General features: G+C 40.8%; 1 protein-coding gene across 1 annotated transcript in view; it reads right to left on the bottom strand.

Moving 5' to 3' along the window:
- Positions 1-19,120, bottom strand: part of LOC110982753 (transient receptor potential cation channel subfamily A member 1-like) — a 37,950-nt gene that overhangs the window by 5,809 nt on the left and 13,021 nt on the right. Inside the window, exons 5-23 of the mRNA XM_087148605.1 lie at positions 18,424-18,531; positions 18,190-18,298; positions 11,702-11,847; positions 11,330-11,463; positions 10,820-10,868; positions 9,421-9,621; positions 8,726-8,892; positions 8,337-8,501; positions 7,447-7,561; positions 6,741-6,907; positions 6,556-6,640; positions 6,113-6,172; positions 5,308-5,403; positions 4,959-5,029; positions 4,160-4,361; positions 3,520-3,600; positions 2,990-3,180; positions 2,335-2,464; positions 1,324-1,521 (exon numbers count right to left, since the gene is read on the bottom strand). Of these exons, the coding sequence (XP_087004731.1) occupies positions 1,324-1,521; positions 2,335-2,464; positions 2,990-3,180; positions 3,520-3,600; positions 4,160-4,361; positions 4,959-5,029; positions 5,308-5,403; positions 6,113-6,172; positions 6,556-6,640; positions 6,741-6,907; positions 7,447-7,561; positions 8,337-8,501; positions 8,726-8,892; positions 9,421-9,621; positions 10,820-10,868; positions 11,330-11,463; positions 11,702-11,847; positions 18,190-18,298; positions 18,424-18,531 (2,475 nt within the window). The remainder of the gene's footprint in view (positions 1-1,323; positions 1,522-2,334; positions 2,465-2,989; positions 3,181-3,519; positions 3,601-4,159; positions 4,362-4,958; positions 5,030-5,307; positions 5,404-6,112; positions 6,173-6,555; positions 6,641-6,740; positions 6,908-7,446; positions 7,562-8,336; positions 8,502-8,725; positions 8,893-9,420; positions 9,622-10,819; positions 10,869-11,329; positions 11,464-11,701; positions 11,848-18,189; positions 18,299-18,423; positions 18,532-19,120) is intronic.

Below are 19,120 nucleotides of genomic sequence, written 5' to 3'. Positions count from 1 at the left end.
TGCACTGCACATCACACAGAGTTAATGCATTAATAGCCGTTTATATTGAACCATGGAACCGAAAGTTAACGGGCAACTTCAGCGACCGTCCAATGCGAGCCTGCAAATCGTGGTGCGTCCGCCTTTGTGACGAAGTCACTTACGAACGGGATAGCAACTCAAAATTACATTGCGTCAAAGGGCACTAAAATGAATCTTCAACTTTATTGCAATTTTCGAAATGCTATTAAAAGTTGACTTAAAACTGTTAAAACCTGAAGAATATTTTTCGACTTTGAAGTGTGTTATAAAACGCATATGGACTGGCCAAATTCGGTCAGTAATGCATGCCCATACCCCTCGCGCCTGAATGACCAGCAGAGGGGCCTTCGGAAATCAGACCCTTTGCTGGTTGCTCACAGTCCTTGGGGGACATAGACGTGCACTAGTGACCTCATTGCCAGTCCATATGTGTATAATAATGGATTGAGGAAATTATTAAAAAATATATTTACAATATGGGTATTACACTTTTAACAAATGATCCTGTGATGACACGCTAGTGTTCGTGGTTAGAATGCTGTATAACTAGTAAGCTATCCGCAGAGCTACCACGTTTTATATGTAGGGCAGCTGTCTCTGTCGGCAGCAGGGTCTGATAATCACTCGTAATTTAAATTTAGTGACTGATCCTATCGTGTCAAATAACACTCTCATCTACCGACTCACTCCAACTGCGCACATCACGTTCTTCGACGCATGTTGGACTTTCTGCGCACGCACAGTCGATAGTGATCGCAGCTGTGATTGATCAGAACATCGCAAGCAGGGCTCAGAGGAGCGCTTTTCTGCTATGGAGGCAGGATGGTCTGACCTTAACTAGAAGAGACGAACACCAGTTGGTGTGGCACTGTGGTTATTTCTCTAATATTATATTTACAATACAGTCATTTCTAGGATATTCAACAGTACCGGTATACTGCTATTCAACAGTACCGGTATACTGCTATTCAACAGTACCGGTATACTGCCATTCAACAGTACCGGTATACTGCTATTCAACAGTACCGGTATACTGCTATTCAACAGTACCGGTATACTGCTATTCAACAGTACCGGTATACTGCTATTCAACAGTACCGGTATACTGCTACGTACCATTCGGGCAGAAAATACCCCAAAATGAGTCGGTTACCAAGCAACAACAGTCGCATGAGACTAATTCAATTCAGTGCAGACAGCTACTTATTGCCACATCGCTCTCTGTTTTTAGATCTGTCCACTTTCGTCCAATTATTGGTACCCACTTATAAACTACACTGCAATGCAGCGGTATATACTCACCAACAGATTCATGAGAATGATGGGTAAGAATAAAATGAGCAGCGTGAGGAATGCGAACGTCAGGTGCTCGAAAGTCATCGTCGTCTCGTCGTTATCCGTCGTGGGACCAACGAAGGAGTTGATGAAGTCTATCTCTGCCATCATCATGGTATACACACGGAAAATTGCCAACGGTATGGTCTGGAAAGCATGGTTTTCCTGCGCGAACAAAGAACAGGTGCACTGATAAATACATCCGGCACCGTTCCACAGCAAGCCAGTGCCTTATCATTCACGGCATGCCCCTTGCGAAGTTTTATGTTAATAATGGTTCTATTCCGTGGATGCAGTGGATTTCCCGGAAAACAGTCATCGCATCACACAAACTATCATTCTTCAGATCCTCGTTATCATGCAACAAAAAATCCAACTCCATATTTCCTTTAAAATGCATTCATCCATTCATTCAGTATAAGTCGGTGCGTCTAAAAGATGGGACATGACTGCACCCAACACGCATCCTGATTGAAGCTAGAATTCATAACTCACCACTGAGGGTTATACAAGTACCCTTTAATTAAAGAATGGTGCAATAGAAAAGATCGACCAACCGCTTCCAGAAAATTCATCAACTCTGGCTCTTCACCACTGTCAATAATGAACTATAGGCTTTTACAACAAAACGCCACGAAACGAAATCTCGCGAATTATTACATGTACACGCGAGAATTAGATACGTCGGCAACATGCAACGAAGTGAGCTTGTTTACCTTGGATGACAACTAGCTTGATTGTTTTGGGTAAGAAGGCGTATAAAAAGGAATCACGCAGTAGACCTCCTCATTACGAAGCCATTACTGCTATGCAATGGAAGCTAACTCAACCGATCTTTATTTTCGTCCTTCTTTGGTTTAAGTTGGTATCTAAGGCACTATCCGGACCCTTTGCATTGCAGCAATTTGCTTTAAGAACGTCGTTTATTGGTGGTGATGGGTACTCAGACATCCTTTAGTACAAGATAACTACACTTACCTCATATTGCATTAGCATGTGCAAAGACATGCTGAAAGCAACGATAAGGGTGACGAAAACAACCAACACGCGAACAAGTGTCTTCAGAATCACCTGAAACATCACTACATAGATACCAACCGCATTTATCCTGTAACGAAAACAGAACCGTAACAAAGAACGCTCGTGTTACAAAGATTTGCCAAAATTCTCAATTGAGGGGTTTACTGTTTGAATTGTGAATCCAAAGTGTGATCAATATCTTATAAGATAAGACCGCTAAATGGCTAAGTCATATTACAAGGGGCTTACTGTAATGTAAGCAAGCAATCAATTACCGAACAAAGGTCACCTACCAACGGCAAATGTGCAACAACTAAGTAGTTTAATAAACCGTAGTGGGTGTTGAACAGAAATGAGTTATTATTGAGGTTTCGCCACGGGCAACATACATTTGATCACGAATATCGTGTCACCAACAAGGTAACAGAATTCCTTTTGAAACAACAAACAAAAAATGCAAATGAACTTAAGCATACGACATAAAGTTGTATTCCCAAGTACTGCATTTAGGTTTTCTCACTGTACGTTCGCTTTAATGTTTTCGTATGGGGAGAAAATTCCACACTTCATGCCTTACAGAAACTAACAGAAAGATACGGTAAACAGGGCCTACCTCTGTTGGTACAAGAGCATGAGGAACCAAGCAAGGAAGGCGGCCACTGCTCCACACTGCCACTGGGAATCGCAAATATCGTTGTATTTGCATTTTTCGTAACCAAGGACGAACGGACCTGCGAATACCAGCGTGCATCCGTACAGACCCCACTCCAACAAGTTGATGAAGTCTCTGAAATACTTTCTGGGCTTGGGTTAAAAGTATGCCAGGAAGCTTATGCATTAATTCGTGTCCTAATTAAAATAGCTGTCCTAATTCACTTGCTTCTTAGTAAGCTCCATGGTAAGATGTATATAAACCAAACAGAGTGGGTTATACGCGCTTTGAAAAAACTGACAATACCCCGACCCCAGAAATGATCTCTCCATGCAAATACTGGGACATAGACTCACTATGGAAAGGGAGTTGTATTTTCTGTTACTGTAGGCTACGTAATATAGAAAATGTAGAGAATATGCAAATGTTTAAAAAGGGCAAATGTCAATACTGTTACGATCTTCGTAAGCGACGTTAAGCTAAGCAGTTACCTCCTTATATATCTGTCCGCATTCCTTCACGATGTTAATTATAGAAAATATGACCATGACGTATGCGGAGGCAAGCATCCACTGCACGAAAATAAGCATCAAAAGGTCAAAACATTTTCAAGTTATTGTTAACGTCAGTAGTAAGGTTATGTACATTTCAAAAGTTCAAATAGGGAACCGGGCAAGGGGGGCATGAACTTGCACTAAGGGGTGGGTGTACGCCTGTATTGGCCAGAAACCGGTTGAATCAAGGTAAAAGGTTACCGGTACTTAAGGCATAGTTGTACCAAGGCTTGCTCTCATCGTTAAAAATCACTGACGGTGACACAGCAAAACCGCCATGCACTGCTCAGATATCTCATGATCAGTCTAAAATTAACTTATATTAAAGTTGCTTCTACTCTGACTATGCATATATGCTTTGCTGCTCATATTGCAATGCATTTATTTTGCCTTAGTGCACATAATAATCTGCTACTGACTTTCATCAAGGTTCGGAACGATTATACGGGAAAGTACCAGAAAAAAAACACGTAACTTCATTTTGTATTTTTAAATTTCCTGTCTGGTGCAGGAACATAAAACAAAAAAAACAAAAGAACCAAATAAAAAAAGTACAAATCTGGTTTTCTATACATACATCAGATAAAGCGTTTTCATCTGAGTCCTGCATGTCCGTAGAAGTGGCAACGGGGGTAGCGTTAAGACCGGTATTGACGAGGGTTTGGTTGGCATTCTTATCGTAGTACTTTGACGAGCCGACTATGAAAAGCGTCATGCAAGCAACGAAGATAACGTGGAACGCCATCGCAGCAGTGTGGATCCAAACACCGTAAGATCTCCTTCATTTGTATCACACAGTAAATGAGGATTAGGTGAAACATTTCGTCAGGTGCTTTACGCTGCTTCGTGCATTGGAATACTATAATTAGTCTTAATAACAAAATGGATTTCGCAAACACCGTACGTTAAATTAACCCAAGGGCGATTTACAGTTAATACCAAGAAGACACAGATACATTAAAATTAAAAAAGAATAATACACTATGTTCAATATGAATAGTAACATGCGTTCGTAGAGTTTGTACCATCTAAGAGCTTAACAAAGCTGTTTCACTGAAACAGTATATCAGAAAGAAAGCGGCCGGGTATGTGGGGATCCCTCAGACACAGACCACCTAGTTTAAAAAAGGCCCCGCAAAGACCGGCTGTTTCAGCAATTTAAGGGCCGGGGCCCTGCCGATATCCTCACAGGTCTGCTAACCTCCGGTTAATGAGGGGACGGTGGCGCTAAGTGTCTGGTTAATCGCCCGCATCCTCCAAGACAGACAGAACCCGGAGTCTTGTACTTTTGTTTCTGAAATCTTCCCGAGAAATTATAGTATTCAAGTAGATTATCCAGAGCAATGAAAGCAAAGAACATGCTGCCAATTGCTTACCATTTCATATTTAGGTACTCGACGCAGATCGGATGCGACAGCAAATCCATATGATTGTTCTCTACCATGAGCTGTAGATCATAACATCAAACACAGGATGACAAAGAAATCATGGCAGGTAATTAAAATCTATGCAAGGAGACAAACCGACGATGACCTTAATGTTTATGATCAGTTTACCTTTATCGCTGATAAGATTGTCAGTCCTATTTCACTGCGCTTGATGCCTACTAACTCATTTGATAAAATGACATGTAAAACATGAACGCAAGAGAAATAAAATGTTATCAGAGAAAGGAAAATCTGGAGTTGGGTCTTTTCTATATGGGAACTACATTATAGAACTCACGTTAAGTGAGTGCAGAGGTGGGATGGACGATCCTTCATTCCTACTTCGAATGCGTTCTTCCAGAGGTGGTTGCAGGCAAGTGAAGTCATATTTCGCCTGACGGAAGAAAATATTCATTTGAGAAAATTGTGGGTCTTTAGACCTTACTGGTTGGGTCCGAGCTAACTTAAGAACGGGAAAAGTTAAAAGTTACAGGCTAATTTTTTTGTTAGATCCAATTTGTGTAACTTTCTATTTGTCTGAAATGCAAGGAGATTATTGACACCTCGCTTTGGATAATTGTATCGAAAACATTGCATTCTTTTGACCATTTCAGATTTTCCATGCGCTAAATAAGGCGCCATTGCCCTGACGTCATTCCATTCTATGGAAACGGGTTAAAATTATAAGACCAAAGGTTGCTTGATGAAAATGTTTTTGAGAACTTAAAACTTATTTAAAACTTTGTTTACTGGACAGGTGTACTGTTATGAATTGAAATAACGTCGAAGACAAGGCGATACACGAGATCAAATATCCAGAAATTCGGGCAATTTTAGTACAACGAAATATGAGGTTTCTCGGTTTGATATCACGCTTTTACTCACTAGAATGTGATTTGTATTAGCACAAAAAAATCAGCCAAAATACTTCTTCAGTGGCCAAACAAACTGAAACAAAACAAAGTTGCATTTTCAAAGATATCATTTTCAAAACTACACTACATGGACAGTTTTGGCCCTGAAAACGTGCGTGAACCGTGTTTTCGAGCTTTAGTTGGTCATTACAGAGACTGAAGAAAAGAGGAAAAAATCAAACAATTTACCCAGAAGTCGGCGCTGACTGGTGGTTGTGCTGATCTCGTCAGGCATCGATCCAAAATTCTCTGTCAAATCAAATGACATTAAGAGAAACAGTCGTTGTCAAAATGCTGTCATCCAGAGGATACAAAAGACAAATGCTGCAGGGAGCCAGGACGAAGGATGATTGACATTGGCAACGGATACACATTAATGACTTATCTTTAGCGGCTACAACTTCTGTACTGCCTTTTGATTTTCAGTTTGAGCAGTTTTAAAACGCCAAAATTTGTAGCAGCAGCACAATACCGAGCAGTCTGAATTTCCCTATTGAGAAGCAATGATTTTACATTTCTGAGAGTTCAGTTGGGATAAACTGCTCGCACTATTGGTTCAGACTTGTCATTGTAAAAAGCAATACTCTACAGAACAACTCCTCCGAGTGTGCAGGTACGCAAGAAGCACTCACCTTGTACACTTCCGGCATTTTACTGATGAGGTTTCGAGTAGCCTCAGGCTCTTCGATCAGGTACGAGCGAAGAACCTCCGTCCATCTGATGGCGGAATTAAAAGCCATTTGTGAAAAAAAGGAGAGAGTCTGTCTTTTCCTGTGCGTGCACACACATTAATTTTATCGATGAGAAATAATTATACCTCTCGTGAGCCACAGTAGCCTGGGCCACTTCCACGTTGTTGGCCGCCACGGCCGCTGCCATTAGGCCTTTTTTGTCCTTTTTAACGGCCAGGGATGCGTTGTAAGTCAGCAGGAAATCCACCGAGGCTGGCTGGTCCTCTTTGGCAGCGAGAATTACTGCCGTATCCTGTGAATCACAGCGAAATAATGATGTTAGAATATGAAATAATACTGAACGTCTCCGTAATAAAGGTAGACGAGAACGCTGAGTGCAAAGCAAACACTCCAGGGCTATTTCATTTAGGAATGCCACAGTGGTAGACTTTCAGTGAAGTATCTGGGTCTTTGGTCCGGTGGCATAATCGATTTTTTTTCTCTAAAAAGGAAACCAACTTTGTCTAAGTGTTGTTGCTTTCACCTGCTACACAGGCAACATATCCCATGGGGAGAACGTGCCTCCTTCCCCGATGGATATGCCGTTAACAACCTCGTAGTCGTTTAAGCAGATTGTGGGAAAATTATTGACGCATAAAACTTGAGTAGCCAATGAAGGCATTGTAATAACTCAGGTACAAGCTCCCGTTTCGGTTTACCATTTTTCTAATCAGTCCCGTCGGTTTACCCTATCAGTATAGGCCCACGTAAGGTTGTTTAAACCTTGATAGTTTACTCAGTCAGGACCCTTGCAGTACAATTTCAAATGTTCTTTATCCGAGGTACACGTACCCCATTATCATCGGCTTGGTCAAGGAGATAATTATGCGTGGTAAGAAGTATCTTCATACATTCCTGATACCCCGCCATTGCAGCTAGATGAAGAGGCGTACGTCCTTTGTAATCTCTGGAATTCAATTGAAACTCATAATTTAAAAGGTGCCCCGACGTAAAGGCTTTTCCGAGACGGAAGCCGAAAAAAATAACTCGACGAGTAGGCATTTGAGCTGTATGTCACTTCACATTGTCCACACCAATTAGTGATGTTAAGGAGCTAGAGTATCGCAGATTCGATAAATGGAAATACTCTCAGAATGTCATCACAAAATAGTTCGTATTACAGCATATGTTTAAAAAGGTCATCCGACACACTGTTCAAAACTTTTCCTGTCAATATTAGTTTACGGTTATTTGGGGAAGCACATCCGCAAAGTGAAATGGTTCAAGTGAAAAGAAAAAAGGAAGCAAAGAGAAAAAAATATGAAGTCTGTGACAGAAAAGCATATGGCATTCACCTTCCCCTAAAAAGACCACCCTGGAGTTTTAAACACTCTGTTTTACGCTGAAATCTACCGTCATCGCTAGAATGAGAAATCTAACTTTAACGGCATGCAACATGTCAGGCTATACTTGTGCAGAATACAAAAAACTGTATATGTTTCATTCAAGATAACAGACAATTTGAATAACAGAGTTTTCCGTCCTTTTAAGTCCACATTTGGCATTTCTTGTCCTGCGTGGTGTCTGTGGTAAGTCTCCAGGGGACTGCCATGGGAATATTATATGAAACACAATGCCTCGTCCTCTGCAGGAATAGAGTAAAACGTGACTTGTTGAAAACTTCCGTGTGTTCATTCCTTTAGAGCCCCTAAGCCCCTTCAGCTCACGAGACTCTTTTTTACCTGTGTAACAACGCCCCGCGAAGTAACAGCAGTTGGATAACTTTGGCATGGCCGTTCAGTGCGGCGATATGCAAGGCGGTCATTCCCTCTCCGTCAATGTCGTTGATGATATTGGGACCTATGGAGCTGTCTAACAAACGCTTGCAGGAGTTAAAACGCCCGTACCTTGGCGGGAAAAGGAACAGTTATTAGGAGAAGGGAATCATGAAAGTGCATGAGTTTAATTTAAGGGCTGTAAAGAGCGGAAGACGTCAGTAGGCTAAATTGTGGAGAGATTTCAAGAATGGCATTCCTTGCTTTGTGACTATATTTTAAGGATGGGAGAAGCCATCATCGCAAAATGCCTTACTGGAGGACACATTGGCAGTAACAGCAGTGCCACAACTTACTTGGCGGCAAAGTGTAGCGGTGACTGTTTCTTGAAGTCTTTCAGGTTGACCGTGGCCCCGAGTTCGATCAAGCTCTTCACAGATTTGATGTTACCGTCTCGCGTGGCATAGTGGATCGGCGTACAACCCCGGTTATCAACGTCATTCAAGAGAACTGGTATATCCGACTGAAACGATCAAATATGTGGGCCACTCTAGGCACTGTCAAAAAGGAACTGTAGTTTTTGCAGGCAGATTGGTTGTAATTTTAAACTTGCAAAGGACCCTTTGACCTCACTGCTCAAAATGATGGGCACGTAAACATCATGGGCACTACAATATTAAACAGCTCAGGTGAATGCCACATTAAGAGTTGAGGTCGAAACAAATGGGACTTCGTATCATCAAAATTTGATATGACAACTGGGGATATCTCAGTTGCGAATACAAACTGAGGCAAAATTAGGGAGTTAACTTTCCAAGAGGCGCTCCAATATTATAGCGCATTACATGAATTCATAAATACGAGCAAGTTTGTCGAATTTAACCCAAATGCAGAAATTCCCACGATTTGCGTTAACACGAGGTAAATGCTTTTCACTTTTTGATCACAAATATAAGTACAACAGTAATCAATCAATCATAAATAGAAAGTACACAGATAGGATTGTCTACTCTGCAAATTGTACTTGGCTATCCCTTGCTTTTAAACCTACCTTCAAAGCCGTCAGCCCGCACTTCATGAGATCTTTCCCACTTAACACGGCCAGGTGAAGAATGTTCCTGTTTTGGCAGTCCCGGAGGCGGCAGTCCGCCCCGTTCTTGTTAAGCAGCAATGCTGAACGAAAGCTGCCCCGAGAGACGGCACGGAGTACTGGACTGTAGCCATTCTTGTCGACAGCGTCCATATCGGCACCCTGGGTGGGGGAGAAGTGTTGATCAACCATGCATCGTGTACGACCTGTTTTCCAGTCTTCCCTAAGGGTTTCTTGCAATGCTCATTTGCTAAGTACATCTTTATTGTTCGTTGTACATGGAGATTATTTCTGTTTACAGTTATTTCCTCCGCTGTTCAGAATCAGAACTATAATTTGAAATGGAGGGTGTAATTTTGACACTGTACACACAGTTTCTCATAGCATTAACTTGGCTGGACAAAACACTCTCCACACGGTCGTGTTAGCTTTTGAAACTCAGATATTACTTGGATTGCCCCCCTCAACATATTGTCGTCCCTACTTCCCCCTATATTGTAGAGTCCAGCGCCACTATATCGTCTTATAGTTTGGTCTTGTTTTCTTTTCACGATTCCACATCGTATGCGTGCAAGAGCATCGCGGGTACCAGGAAATTTAAAGAGATCGCCGTGTTGTGAAATAACTGTTTCAAAAAGTTTGGACAGTAAAGTATTTTCAGATGTTTTTTGTATTCAATCCTTTGTTTAAACAAGATTTTTGATCGTCTTTTCGATTGCCCGAAACAAAATTTATGCACAGTATGCGAAATCGATTAACTATACATTCCCGTACATAACTTAGTCAATTTTATCTTCCTCGTTTTTCCTGAAAGAAAAACCGTCCAATCTTGCGAAATATGCGAAGTTGGCCGAACTGGAATTGCATGATGAAGTATTTATATTTTTTCAACATTTTGGAAAATGGGATACTACTCAAAGTAGTCGTACAGTAAATTTGGCTATATAATCTGCAGCTCTTGAAAGAAAATTCATCACCAGAATTTCCCGTTTCAGTTTGTTGGTCATTTTCAGATAATTTCGGTTTTTCACAATATAGCTGAACCAACGCGCCCCACAAACACAAAACCGAAACAGACCCGATCCGACTGAAATGGTGGAAAACCGATCCGACCCGAAGTCGGTCAGGTCGGTTTCGGGTCGGTTTTGCACAACATTAGTGTGTCCCCAGACAGTTGTGTGACGAAAAAAACGCGGCGCCGTGTATATTATTGATTCAGCAGAGGAACCAGCTTGGTCTGATTAACGTTCTGTTTTTAATCAAGAGGAAGGATTTTGAAAACTTCTTACCATAATGGCAAATATACAAAACAAATTTACTTTGATCTTAGAACGGCAAAATAATATGATATTGTACCCACCTGCGCTATCAAGAACTCCACTACATCAACGTGATCAAACATCGCCGCCCTAAACCACAAAAAAAAATGAGTTGGAGCCTGAAACTTAGAGTATTTGATAGATCGTCGCATGTCAGAAAAGGTTTTTAGCTTTCTGATGATTGTTTTATGGAATATTGCTGAGAGCTCAACTGGTTGTAATAACACTTTACTTTTATTTGCCGGACGGAGACGTGCATGCGACTGTAACGTAACCATTGCCAGCATGCTCGATAAATCCCTTGGGCAATGGCCATTCCTTTAAGACTACTAACGTGCATCCCCCGATATCGGAAGTTCATACTCCGCCCCACAGTTTCCTCCCCCTTTTAAAATTTTGAAATGTACACGGTGTAGACTATGTATTTGCAAGACGGTATATTTCATTGCAACCCTTGACACTGAGTACACATCCTGGGAACAGTCTTAGAAATTACAGTCTACAGTCATATCACTGCATCTCAGAGCTACGCTGGTAATGGATGAGCCTACCTATGCAGTGGGGTCATCTTCTCTACATCGCACATGCTCAGCGTGGCCTCGCTTCCTGGAGGGCTCAGTAGCAGCTTGATGATGGGCAAGGAACCCTGTGAAGCCGCCAGATGAAGGGGCGTGGAATCATCCTCCTAGGCGAGGGAGTCACAGTATGAACAATGTTGGCGTTTGTTATTTTAACTTCACGTGTTAATTTGACGTGATGTTACGTTCTTTTTTATTTCCGGGAAGATGATGACCATAGGGTCAACTTTCCCAACATTCCGAAAAACCTACCCAGAATTTGAACCATTCCCCGCCTCTTTCCTAAATGATAACGTCATGACCTAATTACCATCTAGCTTTATTTCCCGTAATCCAATACGGTACCTGCAACACGTCCAAGGGTGAGCCGAATTCAATGCAGACCCGGACCGCTTCCTCGCTGCCGCTATTGACGGCAGAGTGGAGCGCCGTGTTGTTCTCCTTGTCCTTCTGCCTCAGCACGTAGTCTCTTGGGTATCCAGCCTCTTCAGCTACAGGACCAAGTAAAAACATTACTAAAAGCGTAATTAAAATCCCACCAAGCAAGAGGCAGAACAAACTGCTCAGACTAGCAAGCTATTATGACTGTGCCATTACAACCGATCGCTTCGCGTTTCGCTCTAAAACTGGCTGCAGGTCATGTTCTCTCTTGTAAAAACTTCGGCCTTGAGCGCATTCGCTTTGCTATGAGCTGTTTTTCCATGGAGAGATCTCACTGGCAGGCAATGAGAAGCGGTTCCCCTCACACACTCAACAGCTGTAAGAAGCATGATTCGGGAAACATGCATACATGTGTACAAACCGGTACTTGAAGTTTTTTCTTTTTTTTTCTTTTTCTGGAGTTCAACTAGACCTGTTATGAAGTATTATACAAGAGAATGCTTGACTCTTGTTTGGAATAAGACACAAAATGAAGAAAATAAATTTTAAAGCGTTCTTGTTTTTACCCATCATCATGTACATAATCGTGCATCTTTCCTTAAAGAGCCGGGAGGCCAATTCCGCCTCGAAATTTTCTCCAACACCGTCGCAGTGTATTTTCTTATCATGCCGAGCTTTCAAAATTTCGTGGTAATAGCCTGCGGTCATTTTGAAACCAACCGAATTTTTGACAATTGGACGTATCGTTCTTGAGAAACGGCTATTTTGTTTCCAGGGTGCCAGGACTCATGTCATTGGCGTGCTCAATGCACGAGAGCCAATACGTGGAAAGCCATGAACTTCTAATGACCATAGCAATTACAGCAAATGTTGGGTTGAATTAAAACTTCATACCTGTGCTCAGGAGAGGTGTTTGTTTGACAAAGGCAAGGATACAGGATAGGCCACGGGATAGGCAAGTTTTTAGAGATGCGGAAGCCACCCCCGGCCGTGAGATGGTCCGAAAAATCCTGGCTCCTTAAGGGTCAACCAGTCAGCTCACTTAGTATCGGCCCGTGCACCATATTATCCAGAGGTAGAGGGTTGAACAACCGAATATTAATTTTAATGAACAGTTAAATCTCTTAGTAATTCTTTGATTATGTTCCCTTGGCATGTTCACGGGGAATCAATTATGTCGTATTGGAAATCGCGCTTCGGTATCACTGAATAACAGTGTTTTTTGATCGCGTGCGTGTCGTGTTTGTTTTCCTGTAAGGCCTTCTTCATCTATCTCCATCCATTATTTCTCCCATTACAGGGCATCCGGCCAGCCAGTTTTGGCCTGGACAAAGCAAACACATTAATACTTTAATTATTTCGATTTGGTCAACAACCTGTCAGACTGAGACAGCAAATCGTTTAGCTACACCTTTCCCGCGCTCAGGCTGCCGAGTAATCTGAAGTAATTGCCATTTGACTCGGGACGATCGATCAATTGGCTTTTCAGCACAAAGACCGACACCGTTGTGTCGTGTTATTCTACAGAATCAAGGTAGAGATTTCGGCAATGGAAAGAGGCGTTACTGTCAATTACAACAGCCATGCGTGAACTTGGGGATAGCTCTGTTACATAACAACGACTTCCTTTTAGGCAACATCGCTTGCGGACATTTTTTATAACAGTGGTTGACATAGTGCCGTTCTCCGATGATGTACTCAACACAGGTACGCGATTGGACATGTCCGAGACGAGTGATTTACGAGATACTGCTACTGCATCACTCTAGCGAGATGTATTGGCCAACAAACATCACAGTTATGGAGAAATTGGCAAGAAAAACAACGCAAATGGCTCAGAGCAGATGACTACGGAGTTATTAAAAACAACGAGTGTTTACTTTAACCCCTGTGTATTTACATCTGACCACTGTATAGACATCAGTAGTAAATTAATATAAAAGTTTTTGCCGTATTTCATGGCTTTGAAAAGTCACACTCTCCCCTTTTACAAACAGATAAGGGCAGTAATAGTACTGAAAAGCAAGAAACTTAGATATATCAAGTCTTCTCAGAAAATGATGAAATCTTCATTTCCACAGCCCTTTTCCAAGTATCAAAGAATATCGTTGTTGTAAAGAATCATATTTATCTGAAAATCAGTTGACTCTTTGTTCTTGTTATTATGGCGGGGAAAGTTAATTTGAAATTGTTACAGAAATTAGGGTTAATTCCATTGCGCTTTTTTCCATTTCATCAAATTTGTATACAGAGAAAATATACTCACGTGATAAAGCCGTGGTGGCTTATCAAGGTGATTTTGATGGGGATGTAGATATGAGAAAGGACAGTCGGGGGAGCCCACTGCTGCTTTAGTTCACACCTCCCCCCCCCCTTAACCCCTTTGGGAAAATCCTCGATGCTCGGCATCCGAGCTGAGAGATACCGATGGGCTTTTTTTTCTGTTTGTTTGGGCGGGTCTTTTATTGTTTTTATTTTTATTCATTTATTTTTTTTTCTATTGGCCTGACCATCAGAAAACGAAAATGCTGAGGGGAGCTTTAAAACATTTTTGTTTTTTCTTTTTTAACACGTTGAAACCATGATTTGTTTAGTGAAATGTGTTTAGGAACGCGTTTCAGCACTAAACGCTTTTCTGTGGAACATGTTCAGCTTTTTGAAATCCGCTTTCCATTTAAATACATTCTTAAACACATGTCGTGGGTTAAACATGTCGAAACAGTGGGTACAAAAGTGTTTGGAAACTCTAAGCACTTTTTTTAGAGTGCACGGTCAATTGACAACGTTAGCAACGGGCACTCGTAAAAAAATTAGTTGAAAATTTATGGGGGTATACCCACCCCACGAGCTACACGACTACAGCAAAGAATTTTGCTTCCCCCTGTATACTTTACTTTTTTGCTTTGCGCTATTTTCTTTCTTTTTCCTAGACTTCCTAGGTTCTACTATTTACAGGTTAGATGTTGGAGTTTTAAACAGAGTTTGACTGTGTTTTCACCTTAATTAGCACACATCTCTACTGTCAACTTCGCCTGGTGTCTTTCCATTGTCTGACTCCAGTTCCAATAACGCTAAAATAAAACTGATGAGGGTGAAATCAACCATCAATCTTTCCCAACTTTATAGAGATGGTTGTGAGACGACGATAATTGACTCCGAACATTTCCATGGTCACATTAGACTAAACGTTCAGCTCTCGCTCATTTTTCCCAGTTAACGTTTACCGGAAGAGCTGGCACTCAGTGTCATCATCCAACTAGAATGTTCATTTCGTGTTGTCACCCGAAACGCAACTGATTCAAGATCAGTGATTGATTGCACTATAAATGAGCCAAGATCATGACAAATTTTGTAGCCGTAGTTTGCGCGCTTTGCTATTCAGCCGACATTACACGAGTCGGTACACTGACTCATATCACCTTTAAACCGTGCTGGTAATTAACATATTCTTTATAGAGACATGCAGAATGATTCGTTGAATTTCATTCCATACGGGAGAATAAATTATTTTCTAACGTTTGAAAAAGCACTGATTGTTTTCTTCCCAGCGCTAAAACTCACACTCGGTGGTGGTTTTCAAGCTGGTAGCATAGCAGCATAGGTCATTGCACTGTGGCGTAACTGGTGTGGGGATATTTCTATAAGGAATAGAGACATCTTCAAACGCGGAAATGTTAACTTTGCACGTCATGTTAAAAGAAATTCGTGCCGTTGACAAACAGAACGGTCTTTTGATGCTCTCTGAGCCTAGCAGGGGCAGATTTAGGATATCTTGCTGAGGGTTTCGACATTCGTTCGCTCTGTTGTTAAAACCATTTAATCTCTTCGTTTGTCCTTAACGACTCCAAAAGTACATTATGAGTCCAAACAGCTTTCAGGGCTTATGATTTTCGGAGAGTTTACAACCTTTAGACATAGGCTGTTAGGAAGAGCAACGTATGGAGCAGAAGCCCTATCCCTGTTCATTGGAACCGCGCCCGCACAACCCCGCAGCTCCAATGAACACGAGATGCTCTGGTTAAGCGACGGAAAATCTTTAACACTGTGCATTTTCCTACACGCGTGTACGAAATAAGAACACTGTAGGTCTTGATACTGATGTGGAAATAATCTTCTGTGAAGTTTTAAAATCAGATACCTGCTCTGACTTTGCTAGCATGAGATGATTACAGCATCAGAAAACTGCTTTTTTGTAACTAAAGTATAATACCACCCGCCGAAGACAGCGCTTATTTGATTACGTGAGCCAATACGTTTGGTCATTAACGTTGAGACAGTTCTCAGAATCCCCAAAATCCAACGTTTTACTTTACACCCCTTATTCACTCAGGACGGGGTATTGATTCGAGAGATTATGCTTTTAAGCAACCCAGTTAAAACAGCATGCTACGTCTATTATGACGAAAAAGGGCTTTGTATATAATCACATTATGGTGAATAAAGGCTACAGTACAAGTATATGAAAAACACAAAGGAAACTGTCATCGATCTCAAAATGGTGCTTATAAAGACCTGCGAGCCGTGAATTGAATGCATGAAATGCTGGATCAATCTGGCTCAGTGCTTGAAGAAAAATGTGATCAAAATAATTTTGATCATACAATGAAACCCCTATGTATGTTTTGTTTATCATAAATCAAATTTCTGTGTTTTTACATAGAGAGGACATCGGTCTGGCAATTAACGGGTAGCTGCAATGGAACATTTTAAAAATACAAACCTCAAAACAGTGTCCGTTGTGTCTTAGTTAACCTCATTTGCAATTCTTTTTCATAATTTCAAAGGGTGTTTTGCTGCATTTTTTATGCAAATGTCATTTCCATATTAATAAACCAATCTGTGATGTCAACCAGGAAGAAAACCTCATTGTTACGCAGAACTCTGCACAAAAGAGCTCCTGCATTTTTTCATTTGATTTTGCTGGCCTAAATGTTCTCTTCTTTGGTGATCCTATAAGCATGCAAGCAATCCTTTCTCAGAAATGATTTCAGTGAGGAAATGTTAGGTTCACAGTTCGGACAGAAACACCTAGGCACTGGGAAACGTCTTCCTGGATGACATCCCCAAAGTGCACTTTTCAATATCATTAACTCAAGAGAGATGTAAGATAGTTTTTATACATTGAAGAATGTATAATTGGATAAAAATTTTGTCAAAGAAAAATTCATTGCCGCTACGCTGTGAGATATTATGACAGTAACTGACTTCAGATATTGACTTAATCATACAAGCAAACAGGTTTTGAATATATGTAAGAGGGGTGTAGTAATAACATGTATTCATCTATCAAACGCTGACACTTCAAAAAAGTTAACTGAGAGGACATTATTCAAATTTTGAATTAAGAATAGGAATCGACTATTTCGTATGTAAAGGTAACTTCTCTTCCGCCGGCAAGATATTAACAAAAAAAACAGAGTTCATTAATGAACCATTCCATAAAAACCGTTTCGTTTCACTCATTAATGGCCAGTTTCCCTAAAAAAAAAACCCAAATTGAAGTCTAGTGTGCTTCAAGCATAGTGGTTGCAAGCGGTTGGTGCTTCGACTTTTTACGCTCTGACCTGAGCAAATCCCTGTTCACTTAAAGGCTTAATTGGCCATTTGTAACCGAAAAGAAACAAAAAGCGATCAATTTACTTCTACGCGAAACCTTGGTGGGACGATAACTCATAACGTTCATGACTGCACAAAATGGTCAGGTTTCAAGTGACAGGTTAGCGGGATTTCAATTAGAGTATACAGTTCTATGTTACAGGATAAATTACTCTGTTTAGGATTACAAGAGTTGGGAACTGTAGTCCACTTTTCCCTAATAAGATTAAGACGGACGCAGTGACATTCCCCCAACCAACTTTTCATGTTGGCGCTTCATTTTGTATTGGGACATATTTTTGTTGGTAGTCTTCAAACAAGTAACTCTGCAACGTAAAATACCGGCAGTTCATCCAAAATGATTGCTTCAAGCAAAATTTCAAATAAGGCGAGTACAAACTTTGTACTATATTTCGACAAAATTCTGGTTAAGGTATCCAAATCATTAGCAATTATAACAGTCTGGCCTGTACAAAACCGACACAGATGCGTTAGCAGCAAAATAATGTAAAAGTACACATTTTGTAAAGAATATAAAGCAGAAATTATGTTCATGTACGTGCATGTCGATGAGGCATACATAATTTATCATAGTCAGCACCACTTGGTGTTAATGTGCAGCCCATCCCTCGTTTTCTTCAAAAATCGGCAATTTTGAAATCGGGATTAGTTCAATACACCCAGTGAAAATTTCCCACTTTGGAAAACTCCCACTTCATGGACATGATTCATCGATTTCCTTAATTGCAAAGATCTAACATTCTCATGAAATTTAATTAAAGGTACGCAACAAATCGGGTTTCGCTAGTTAGCCCTTTTCTGCCCGATTGTCTATGCCTTTTCCTTAATAACCTTACCTTTTTCGAGAAGCATATTCAGCACGTCTCTGGAGGCGTGGGTAGCGGCACAGTGGATGACATAGACGCCGTTATCGTCTCGTTTACAGTAGCGTGGCTTGTAAACCATCTGAACATGAACAAACCAATTACAACATGAACTGTGTTGCTCACCCCCCCCCACTCCCTCATGCCAGGGAAAAAAAGAAGTATCGATTTTTTATTTTTTAATCTGAAGAGTTGTTGTTTACGTACGAGTTTCTTGGCCGCTTCAAAAGCGTTTTTGATGGCGCAGTAATGCAATGGTGTCTGCCCATATTCCCCCGGCATGTTGACGTCCATATCTTTGTGATAACACAGGGCCTGTGTACAAGAAGAATTATTGGTATAATATTAGTATAACGGTTTAGCTTTACACGATGTTATATTCACACTGTTTACTTGCTATTCAAACTGAAATGCGTTTTCTTCTATAAAATTCCACTATATAATGAACTGCGACAGAATTTATTCACAGGTATTTGCGATTAGATAGCAGGTTTTGAGTAATCTGACAAAAAATGATTAGTTTAGTCTCTTATTGTCATCGAATGACTTATGTTCCAAAATATATTTATCAAGCGACAAAAAATAATGAGGCAGCCCTAAAGAAGTTAGTATCATGTCAATGCTCTTGGAAAACCGTCTGCCATATACAATCATACTGTTTTAAAATGGTATAGTGTAACCCTCCCCTCGGTTAAGGGGTTTGATCCCTTTATTGTGGAATTACAATAAAGTAACACAACGTAACATTATTCTTATCTTAATATCCAACCATCTCAGGTTGAAACATTCAAAAAAATTAATTCTGTAGTATCCAACGAAGACTTCTTGCCACAAACACAGCGCCTCTCACGTCTTAGATGTCAGTGTAAAATGATCAATTATCAAGTCGAAAATTTCGGTTTAT

This window comes from Acanthaster planci, linkage group LG18 (genome assembly GCF_054643075.1).
Source record: "Acanthaster planci isolate LZ-2023a linkage group LG18, COTS_SCS, whole genome shotgun sequence".
Taxonomy (NCBI): Eukaryota; Metazoa; Echinodermata; class Asteroidea; order Valvatida; family Acanthasteridae; genus Acanthaster; species Acanthaster planci.
Note: the sequence above shows the minus strand (reverse complement) of the source record. Positions and strands in the feature narration are given on the sequence as shown.